This window comes from Nilaparvata lugens, chromosome 5 (genome assembly GCF_014356525.2).
Source record: "Nilaparvata lugens isolate BPH chromosome 5, ASM1435652v1, whole genome shotgun sequence".
Taxonomy (NCBI): domain Eukaryota; kingdom Metazoa; phylum Arthropoda; class Insecta; order Hemiptera; family Delphacidae; genus Nilaparvata; species Nilaparvata lugens.
In genome coordinates, this window is record NC_052508.1 from 9612803 (window position 1) to 9625450 (window position 12648).

At 33.2% G+C, this 12648-nt stretch overlaps 1 protein-coding gene across 1 annotated transcript in view; it reads left to right on the plus strand.

Annotated features, from left to right (window-relative positions):
- Positions 1–12648, plus strand: part of LOC111055387 (xanthine dehydrogenase) — a 101572-nt gene that overhangs the window by 71994 nt on the left and 16930 nt on the right. The window contains exons 18-20 of the mRNA XM_039427646.1: positions 6307–6440; positions 8250–8424; positions 11794–11985. Of these exons, the coding sequence (XP_039283580.1) occupies positions 6307–6440; positions 8250–8424; positions 11794–11985 (501 nt within the window). The remainder of the gene's footprint in view (positions 1–6306; positions 6441–8249; positions 8425–11793; positions 11986–12648) is intronic.

The window sequence follows — 12648 nt, forward strand, 5'->3', positions numbered from 1 at the left end:
ACCAAATCATCCATAAACATGTCACTCGGAATACGAGCTTTAGCATCAGGGAAATTTTCACCTTCTTCTTGAACAAGTTGATAGACAGTTCTGAGAGCTAGAAACGGTGACTCACTTAGACCAAATACGACAGTTTTTAATTCAAAAATTTGTATGGGATCATTGGACGAAAATCTCCATAACAAACGCTGAAATTTGCGACACGATTCATCGACAAGAATCTGTCTATACATCTGCTTTATATCAGCAGTTACAGCGATAGAAAATAACCGAAAATTGACTAACAGAACGAAAATATCCGTTTGCAGCTTGGGGCCGATATGAAGTATATCATTCAATGATACTCCAGTAGTAGTTTTCGCGCCTGCGTCAAAGACAATACGCAAAGGCGTTGATTGACTCTGAGTTTTGATTACAGCATGATGAGGTATAAAATAACCACTTTTATCACTCTGATTTTTTATCAATTCCATGTGTCCTTGTTTGAGATAATCCAAGAGGACATCGTGATACACTAAACGCATGTTTGGATCACGTGCCAGTCGTTTCTCCAAACTGATGAGTCGACGTTCTGACATAGCATAAGAATCACCAAGACAATCAGGGGATTTTGAAAACGATAATGAGACAACGAATCTACCCGAATTTTCACGACGAACGGACGATGCAAAATTCTTCTCGCATTCCAACTCATCAGCAGTGAGTTGTTTTCCTACATCTGGAACGCTTTCCACTTCCCAAAATTTTCGAACTAACTTATCCAACGGTGATGTTAGACAAGTCATCAAACACGTTGAATTTTCTGAAGATTGAGTTAAAATAGGGGCTCTACCCATCAAAATATAACCGAAAACACTTTCCAAGGCCATCAAATAATTCGAATCAATTTCCACACGACCATTTCGGAAAATATGGGGCACTAATTCAGCTCCTATAATAGCGTCAATTTCGCTGGGAATGTGATAACTTTCATCAGCAAGTCGAAGACCAAACAAATTTGATAATTTAGAATTATCAATTTTACTAGTGGGAAGCTGTTCCATGATTTTTTCGACAACTAATGGTTCAATGGAAAATTTAACACTAGAATCGAGTCGAGATTGAAGCGTGACAAAAGTACGACCAAAAACTGATTGCGAATTTCCGCCAAAACCATTCACAATTAATTGGAAAGGAGAAATCGATAGCTGCAATTTACGACAAAGTTTACGAGTAATGAAATGACTTTGACTAGCTGAATCAACTAAAACTCTTATTTTGTGCAATCTACCTCTCTTATCAGGTACCTCGACTTGAGCAGTTGATAGTAGAACACTATACGGTGCCGACTTCGAATCGATAGAACAACAGGTAATAGTATTATTTTCTACCTTTTTCGCATCCGAATTTGATGACGAATTTGAAGCATTTCCGAAATGTAAAAGCGAATTATGCTTCTGACTACATTCCTCGCAGTTGGAAGAAGTACAATCTTTACTACGATGGGCTGGCGAGAAACATTTCAAACAGCAACCCTTCTCCTTAACAAAACGAGAACGGTCCCAAGGTGATAACTGACGAAAAAGACGACAATTGATCAATTTATGATTTGTCATCGAACATTTCAGACATTCTGATATTTTTACCGGTGATTTGGTCACTTGCGAATTCGATTGAACAACCAACACTTTGGATTTTGGTATTGGTTTCACTACTGGCTTGCATTGTTTAGACGATTCGTCATGCGGTAACGATTTAATCTGCCTTTCGATGAATGAAACAAAATCAGTATATGTGGGATCATCCTTAGTATGAACTGAAGCTTCAAATGCCTTTCGAGAAACAGGATCTAAAATTTTCAACGCTTGGAACAGAAATATTGCATCAGATACATCTTCACCTCGTAGGCGTTTTAAAGCAGTAATTGAACCACAGAACTGATCGACTATAGAAACTAAACCTGCACGAGACTCAGATTTTAGACAATTGAATTCGAAAATTTGTTTCAAGTACACATTTGAGAGTGAGCGGGGGTCATTGAACCGCTTAATTAATGCATCCCAAATAATTTCATAATTATTAGCAATAGGTGGTAGATGACGTGAAATATTAGCCGCTTCTCCAGATAGTTTGGACACCAGATATTGGACCTTTTGTTGATTTGGAATCGATTTGTTGTCATGAATCATGCATTTAAACATTTCGTAGAATACCGCCCATTTTGATTGATCTCCGTCGAACACAGGAATTTCAATTTTCGGTAAAATATTAGACGAATCCTTATTGGAAGATACAGGTTGAGCCGGGGTAGAAACACTAGGTACAACCTGACTGCGTTTTTTCAATTCACTAGCAATTGCTTCCATATGTTCGAACATTTCCATATGTGAACTACTAAATTTGGGTACAAATTCCGGGTCTTTTTCCATTTCAAGCTCCTGTATTTCCATTTCAACAGCTTCATAATCCTGAACAGTTTTAAGAGTGGAACTATAGAGAATTAGAAATTGTTTAGCACTAGCTTCTTCTTTTAAAGCCTTTTTCGACATATCGAAAGTACGTTGAATACGATAGAAATATTGCTCAAGTTTAGCTCGTTTGAGCTTTAACTTCTTTTCACTCATGATTGGATATTGGAAAGGTCTTAATGATTTACATTTACTAATTTTCGAATAAAATTACGAATGCAACAATGAACGATTTTCATTGATGATTCAAGCAAGCAAAATGATAATGTTGGTACAAATTGAACAGAGAAAGCTCAATAGACGAAGCAAGCTAAGCGATAACGTTATCAGCATTGCAAAGTAACGGTTCCGATCGGACAATAGAGATAAGAGTGAACCAACTTGATCGGCTCAATTCATAATGTACAAACAGGTTTGAATCCTAGCATGCACAAACGATTTACAATAAAATTGGATAAGTGCTTGCCAAATATTTGAATAAAAAATAGCCAATAAAATTCGGCCTGGATGACCAATGTAAACTCTAAGGTTCAACTTTACGAAATTTAGATTGATTTTAAATTGGTAATCAATAATTTTGATGTAAAGTGGACTGTATTGAATAGAAAAGAAACAAGTGATATCTCTACAGAAACAAGTACATGCAATGAATATATAAAAGAACAACTCACCGAAAATCTGCAGAGTACCTAATGTAATATTTATATTATTGAGCTTACAACTCCCAGGTAAGGTATTCAGGTGTCCCCGAGGTAGGAGATGACTCAAGGATGGTGAAAAGGCAAGCTTAATTGTCATCTACTGTTGGTAAATTCGGCTTCCATCATATAACGTTGCACATATATTTCTGACGAGATATTTACAATGTCTTTAAAGACTATAGATCGGTGAACTTTCCAATCGAAAAATAATAGTTTAAAACTTTCAACTAACGGGAGTTTGGCAAACACTCTTCCAAACGTAGGTTTATGGTGTACGATTTAACATTAACGAAAAAATAATAATTTGAAGAACGATTTCCTTCTGGGAATGATCGACGAATAATAATTATCAATTCCCGACTCGAGGCAAGCTATTACAAAGCGAGACTGAACTGAAAGAAAAAACCTACCGGCTAGTGAGCGCGACGCACTCAAGTGAAAGAAATACGAACTGAACGAGGAGCGCGCGTCCAATTCAAAAACGAAAAATGAAAACTAGAGCTGGCTCCAACAGCTATATATATGAGCTATATGACAGAAAATGTCATGTAAAATTTTCTTATAAAGACTTTACTTTTCAAAATGAATAGATTTTCCTAGATTTTTAAAAAAAAACGTCAATAACTAGGAAACTATCAGTCAAAATAGTAGTTTTCTGTAAATTGTGAAGTTTTTAGCTCAAAAATTTCTAGTTTCATTCAAAATTCAGATTTTTTGAATAATTTTACCAAGTTACTGTTCTAGATTTATTTCAATTTCAAAATTTCAAATCAATTTATTTGCCATAAAATAATTTACAATTATATGAATTGTCCTCTAAATACAATTTGACTTTGAAAATAATATTTCTGTAATAAAACACAAATGTCAATCAAATTAGTAAATAGAGAAAGCAAAACATCAAGCTTTTTTATCAATTCGTGGCTCGACTAGCATAAGTTAAGAACTTGTGCGCTAGCCGATATAAATTATGCAGATATTTGTAAGACAATAATATAATTACCAAACAAAATACATTATTATTACATTTATTCACGTTATTTTGTTTTTGAACTCTAATAGTACCTATTTGATTCAAAATTTTCTCTTTTATCTGAGTATTGGAGAGCATAAATTGAATTTGAAAAGTGAAAGTGACATAACCAACATTTTAATTTGGACTGTACAGTATAGAGCTGCGATTAGACCAAAGTTATTAACAAATAATGTTAATAACTCAATTCTTATAGATTATATTATTGAACATAACTTGATAAAGACATGATAAAGATGTGTGTTTGTCAACTCCCGTTCAATCTAATAGAATCGATAAGGATTAAGTTATTAACATAATGTTAATAACTTTGGTGTAAACCCAGCTTAAATTGGAAATGGGACAGTTTTGGGCATGAGCCTGTTGTGCCTTTCCTCATGTTAAGTATTTGTAAACTATGTGATAAATAAATGAAATTGAATTTTAAAGATGTGATTGCAAAGAAGAACATATTTCTAATAAGATCCATATAATTTGTTCCTTTGTTTGATGTTTGTGAACATTTTATGAGCGTTCAAACTGGTCGAAATTTGGCTCTGAGCTCGACGAACTAACTTTCAACCTTGAGCGCTCGTAAAAAGTTGGTTTGGAGGCCCCATGCAGATCAAACTCATTGATAATTCAGTTACTGAATCCATGATTAATATATTGCTTGATGCAGCAAATGACAGCGCACATGACAACTATAGCAATGTCCACGTTATAATGACAGTAGGCCTATTTGATTAACATTGGTGTTGCTATCATTCAACAAAGCAGACACTGTTTTTTTTAAAGAAGTAGTTATCCTTCACTACCTCCACAACGTTTCCAGATCGTTTTTCAACAACGTAGAAATAAAGTGTTTCATTAGTGTTTGTGTTTCTTCAATGTTCCAAATTTTTCTTAAATAATTCAATATTTTCCGTTACAAGTGGTAATTGAGTGGAATATTTCTAATCGATTTATTAATTCAAGCCATCTAAATTCGAAATTTATAGTTTCAATGTTTATTTTGGACTAAACTTTTATAAAAATTGTACGTGAAATTCTAACCTTATCTTGGACTTTGTCGCCTATAAATTTGGAAGAAAAATAGCACAAGGACTACCTTATTATTTTATCTGTCAATGTTATAACACTAGTAGTTCTGTGAACAGTAGACCTCACGAAGTATTCTCATCCACACGTACCTGATTGAAACTATAGACCTTATGGAAATACAGCAATAGATTGGCTTCTCCACACATCTGTGTAATCACTTGTCAGCTGATTTATGATGAATAATTCTATAGTCTGATTTCTACTCCAATATCGGCGTATAAAGGAGGCACCTTTTTCCTTTCATATTATCCTTGGAATGCCAAATTTCCAAAAACCTATTATATACGTCGACGCGCAATCAAAAAAGGAACATACCTGTAAATTTTCATGGAAATCTATTACCGCGTTTCGCCGTAAATGCGCAACATATAAACATTTAAACATTCAAACATTTAAACATTAAGAGAAATGCCAAACCGTCGACTTGAATCTTAGACCTCACTTTGCTCGGTCAATTAGTGTCATTTGCATTGTAAATAAATAAATAGTTAATTTATAACATACTAAATCTCAATAGTGGAAATTTATTATTAAATCATTAAAAATTATTTTATCTTGGCGAGTAAAATATAATTGATTATTCTCATACAATACAGTGAATATTCCAACAGATGGACCGGTATCAGCTGCTATACTCTATATAGAAAGCAGGGGCAAGGCAGAGGATCAGCAAGGCTGTTCTCCTATCTTTCTCCACTGTCATTACAACGTGGACATCACTATAAAAACTAGTTTTACTCTCTATGAAGCAAATTACAGCGCATATACTGAACTATTTTATTTTCTTCATAGCAAACGACAACGCTGAACTATTTTGATTTTCGTTTAAACAAATGACAACGCACATACTGAACTATTTTATTTTATTCATAGCAAACGACAACGCTGAACTATTTTGATTTTCGTTCAAGAAAATGATAGCGCACATGCTGAACTATTTTATTTTATTCATAGCAAATGACAACGCACATGCTGAACTATTTTGATTTTCGTTATATCAAATTATAGAGTACAAACTAAACTATTTATATTTTCTTTATAGCAAATGATAGCGCACATGCTGAACCTACCTAGCAACAGAGTAGTGGTCAAAGTGAAGCGAATGGGAGGAGGCTTTGGAGGCAAGGAGAGTAGATCCAATGTTGTCGCTCTCCCTCTAGTCTTCGCTGCCAACAAGTGAGTTATCATCTATTCTCTCTTTTCAATCAATTTTCTTTTAACTTTTTCCAATTTATCTTTCAACTGAACCCCTTACTTTGATAAAGTCGATTCAAAGCTGTCGCTCTCCCTCTAGTCTTTTGGTAGAGAGTTAGTGGGGAGGATATTTTTAATATTCTTTCCGAAGAATGGACATTGATATGTCCAAAGCTCCGCCAATTTATGTAGATGCATAACAATATAATTATCTATAGTTATTATATTACAAATTACTTTTTTATATCATATACAGTTCAATAATTATTTTCTTAGTCTATATTATGTAAATTCATCTATAATTTTGCTGTATTGTAAGCTATTGTATATAAGTGTATAAGCCAGTATATATTGTAATCTACATAAATAAAGTACTCAATCAATCAATCAATCAATCTAGTCTTCGCTGCCAACAAGTGAGTTTATCATATCTATTCTCTCTCTTTCCAATCATTGTCTCCCATCTCTCAACTCTTTTCAAATTATTTTTCATCCTCAGCAAAAAGATGTAATAAATGTTGCCTCCTACCATATTTGTATTTTTAACCATGTTTCCTTCCTTTTACATCAATGTTAACTTCTTCACATAAATATTTCTTTCCTTCTTAATAATCACTCTCTTAGTTTTCCTTCTATTGAGAGTCAATTCTCATTTTCAATTTTATTCAATTCATTTCACATGAAATTACAAATTTGTACAATATATCTCAGTTACAATAAAAGAATAAGTATAAAGATAAATTACATTACTATTTTGTTTTAGAATTGTAACAACATAAGAAAAATGATTTCTAATTCAATTCCCATGCACCTTCATTCAGTTTTTAAACATTTTCTCCATTTTGTGTAGAAGATGCCAAATATCGCGCCTCAATCTATTTCTATCCATTTCTAATGTATTTCTACTAGATTCCCTCAATTTTTCACCTTTTTAGCTTAAAAGTCGTAGTTTGACTATGGTACAGCACAGACACAGACTGGTTAAATCAGATCTGTGCTTATGGTCTTACATTCCAAACATGTATTTTTGACGATATTCAAGTGTATTTTCTCTGATAATATGCTGTGTTGGATGAATGAATATCTTATGTTATTTTTACAAGCACAAAATATAATATATATTTTATAATCCTTACTTTGATAAAGCCGATCCAAAGTTGTCGCTCTCTCTCTAGTCTTTGCTGCCAACAAGTGAGCTATAATCTATTATCTTTCTTTTTAATAATTTATTGTCTTTCATCTTTCAACTCTTCTCAATTTATCTTTTTTCCTTCATGGCTACTGTTGAGACTGTAGGAAGGTGCCACCTGGTGGCGGAAGTGTGTAATACGCTAATAGACAATCAGATACATTCAGTACGTAGTTAGTTGTCGATCAGTGCCCGAAGCGGCTCCTTGTCATTTGTGTGCTCTATTCAATTCATATTGTGCTAATGAAATAATCCAAACCAGTGAGTTTCAATCTTTTCAAACCCTTACAGTCCAGTGCTCGATCAGCTACTCTTGAATATAAATAAAAATAGAAATCCAAGTACACTTTTTAAAATTATTTACTTACACCATGTACTTAAATTTCTCAATTTAGTCATAAATCAGTAAAGTCAATTCAAAGTTTTCGCTCTCCGTCTCCCAGCTCTCCATCCTTATGCAAAACAAGCATGATAGACAGAGATACATATATTCTGTCGGTTGATTTTTCTAAGCAATGTTTGCCAAAGTAACTAGACTTCTTAGAGAACACAATGAAAAATCATTTCAGAGAGGTTCTGATGATTTTCTCTCCGTCTTTCAGATTGAAACGTCCCATCCGCTGCATGCTAGACAGAGACGAAGATATTCTGATGTCGGGTCAGAGGCATCCGTTCATGGGTCGCTACAAGGTGGCATTTGACAGCAGCGGAAGAATCACAGCCGCCGACGTCAAACTCTACAACAATGCCGGAAACACGGCCGACTTGTCTGATCCGGTGAGTTAGATTGCCTCATAAAAAGTTATTGGTTCTCAATAAGAATAAGAATCTTCATTATCATAGACATTGTTAACGTCAAGGTACTAGATAATATACAGGGTGTTTTTTTAGTCCTGTTACCCAATTTTTGATGTAATTTATAAACGGAAATTTGGGTATTAATAAAAAAATAATATTTGTTATTTACAAAACAAAATTGATATTTTATTACTCACATTTCTTAGTTACTTAAAATAATTACACCATATGCTCAAAATGTCCACCCATTGAGGTTATACACGCTCAGACTCTTTTCACCATATTAGCAGAAACCTTTTTCAGAGTTATATTGGAAATATTCGTGATTAAGTCTGTAATATTGGCTTTCAGTTCATCAATATTGTGAGGATTGTTTTTGAAGGCCTCAGACTTAATGTAGCCCCACAAAAAGTAATCAGGGGATGTGAGGTCTGGAGACCTTGGAGGCCATAAACCCTTGCTTCTTGTTGTTCTATGGTAAAAGACATTCTGTTCATAACACGACCGGAATCATCACAAAATGTTACACAGCTTAAGGATAATAAACTCGCACTGCCTTGTGTATACTGAGTGAGTAGGGCTACCAACTTCGTGCAACAAAACAAAATTTACCTTTATTAGGGAAAAATTACCATGTATTAAAAATAGGGTAACAGGACTAAAAAATCACCCGGTATAATACAATAGATAAATAAATAAATAAATAAATGTTTATTTCCCAAAAAAAAACTAAAACTACATCAATTACAAAAATAATAGATAAATTACAAGTATTACATACAATAGTTAGTTACAAAAGATTCTTATAATACATACAATAGACAATAATTAATACATACAAATGATATCAGCCTACAAATATTTGGTCCAGCCAATTACATAAAATTCTTGGATGTTATATAAACTTTCAGCTTTCAGTACAGTTTTTAATTTCCTTTTAAAGAATGTAAGAGGCAATGCCTTAATTTCTAGTGGTAATGAATTGTTAAGTTTAATAGATGTGTACAGATGATTTTTTTTGTGAAGTAGTGAACCTGAGCTGCTGAACTCTGATATTATTCCTATTTCTGGTTTCATATTCATGAAAGCCACTATTTAATTTAAAAAAATCCAGATTACTATGTACATAACCAACACTAAATAATACATACAAAGAATAGACAGTTAATATTCCCAAATTTGTAAAAAAAGGTTTAAAGTGGGTCCTTATATCAACATTTCAAATCAATCTAATTGCTTTCTTTTGAAGTATAAATATTTTTGAGACATGAGTACTAGAGCCCCATAATAGTACACCATAGCACAGTAAACTTTTTATTTGAGAGAAATACACATTCAATAATACATTAATGTTTACAGTAAACTTTAACCTTCTCAGGTTAAACACATTATTTACTGGATGTAAACAAATTTATTTTTGGAAAAATTAATTTGAGTTTCAAATAAACTTTTGGTGTATTATTGCTATAGTGAGGTTCACGTTGTAATGACAGCGGTACTGTATTTGATTAAAATTGGTGTTGTTATCCTTGTCTATTTTTCAACAAAACATATCGCACTATCATTCTCTAGCTCCGCAAGGTTACCATATCGTTTTTAACAATGTGGAAATATAATTTATAAACAAAATATTTGATCTCAATTATGAAAATTCATATTTAATCATTGAAAAATAAATTTCTTTGACATATAAAATATAATTGATTATTTTAAACAAGGATGAACAGTTAATATTACATCATACCCTATACCCTGAGATGGATGGTCCACTATTTCTTAGTTCAGTCTTTGCTTACCTATTGAATTGTAGGATGGGGAGGAACAAACTACGTTCACCTCAACCCCCTTATAAAAGTGCAAAAACTAATAAATTAAAATCATCAAGCAGAAGCCACCTCGTTATCAGTCAGACCAGCTCTACAATGAGTTTGGTGTGATGGACGCAAGACTACTCTACTCCTTAGAAATTATTTGCAGACTGCACAAGAACCCAGAAAGCTTTCAAAACAGAAACCACTGTCATAACACAAGAAATAGAAGCCTACTTATCGGGAACGTGGCTAGGAAGGCAACATACCAACGACACTTCAACCACGTAGCACCAAAACTCCACAATTTACTTCCTGTACACATCAAGATAATAGAAAACTCAAGAAAATTTAAATGCGCTGTTAAAAACTGGTTTACAACAACTAGAAGACATAATATAGAAAACATAGTTTCGAACAATATGTGAGCTCACTTACCCAATGTATTTGCACCCCCACTCTAAATTTAATTGTATTACTACTACACCTGCTCTAGAACATGGGTTTCCCATAGTCTCTCCACTGAAAACTTCAAATTTAACTCACTATTAATGAAAAAAATACACTGATATTGTCAACATATCTTACACTAATAGAGTGGTACTGAAAATATCAGTGTATTCTCTTTTTTGGGAGAAATATCACATCTTCTTTCATACAGTCAAATTATTGCTACAGGAATAAATAATTATCATTCATTTTAATCTAAAGTAGCCTACTAGTAGTTCTGTGAACAGTAGACCTCAAGCAGTATTCTCATCCACAAGTACCTGATTGAAACTATAGACCTTATACAGCAATAGACTGGCTTCTCCACACATCTGTGTAATCACTTGGCAGCTGATTTATGATGAATGATTCTATAGTCTGATTTTTACTCTAATATTGGCGTATGAAGGAGGCTTCTTTTTCCTTTTATTTATCCTTGAAATGCAAAATTTCCAAAAACCTTGTATATACGTCGAGGCGCAATCAAAAAAGGAACATACCTGTCAAATTTCATGGGAATCTATTACCGCGTTTCGCGGTAAATGTGTAACATATAAACATGTAAACGTGTAAACATTCAAACATTTAAACATTAAGAGAAATGCCAAACCTTTCGACTTGAATCTTAGACCTCACTTCGCTCGGTCAATTAATTTCTTTTTTCAAACTCTTTAGGTGATATTAAAATCAGTTCTCTGTGCAAAATTTATATTTATTTATTTATTTATTCATCCATTGTACAAAATACTACATTCATAAAATAATTATGACTTTGAAGGAAAAACTAGGCTGAGCCTGTACTATTTCTCTCCAAAAAATTTGATAAAAAGTTGATGTTGTCCAAAGGTTGAGGTTATGATATCACACACCTATTCAACTATCAATGGTTTTAGTTTGTAAATTAGTATTGTACTAATGTATTATTGTACTAATTATTGTGTTATAGGGTTAAGGTGTAAGAAAGGGCCGGCTGCGCCCCAACTTCTTCCTCCAGGGATTGAATAAAAGCAGCAGTTCAATTCAATTTCCTGAATTATTGTTTGAATTGTAGGTAATGGAACGAGCGATGCTTCATTTCGAGAACTGTTTCTACATTGAGAACGTGTCATGCCTGGGCTATGTGTGCAAAACCAATGTGATCTCCAACACGGCATTCAGGGGCTTTGGAGGCCCACAGGGTATGTTCGTTGGAGAAACTATGATTCGACAGATCGCAGAGTTCTTGAAGAAGGACGTTGTCGAGGTACTGTTTATAGTCTCTGCTTCTAGTTTGTACTGTTTTTAGTCTCTCCAATTCGTGAATAACTGTTACAGAATTATGAATGAATAATTATTGTTGAATGAGAATATTGATTGTTAAAGGATGTTAACAATAATAGAGAGATGCTGAGGTACTATTTCTAGTCTCTGCTTCTAGTTTGTACTGTTTTTAGTCTCTCCACTTCATGAATAACAGTTGAATATATGAAAGAATACAGTTATTCAACAGTAAAAGTGTCTGGAAAAGGGTATGAGCTATCTACCTCAATGATAATTATATTCTTATTGATTCTAATTTTGACAATTTATATTTTCATTGTTTCTAAGAGTGACAATTTCTAATTTTATTGATCCTAAAGGTGACAATTTATAATTTTATTGATTCTAAGAGTGACAATTTCTATTCTTATTGATTCTTAGAGTGACAATTCCTATTTCTATTGCTTCTAAGAGTGACAATTTATAATTTTATTGTTTCTAAGAGTAACAATTTCTAATTTAATTGATCCTAATGGTGATAATTTCTGATTCTATTGATTCTGAAGGTGACAATTTTTATTTCTATTGATTCTAAGAGTGACAATTTCTATTTCTATTGATTCTAAAGGTGACAATTTCTAATTTCATTGATTCTAAGGGTGACAAT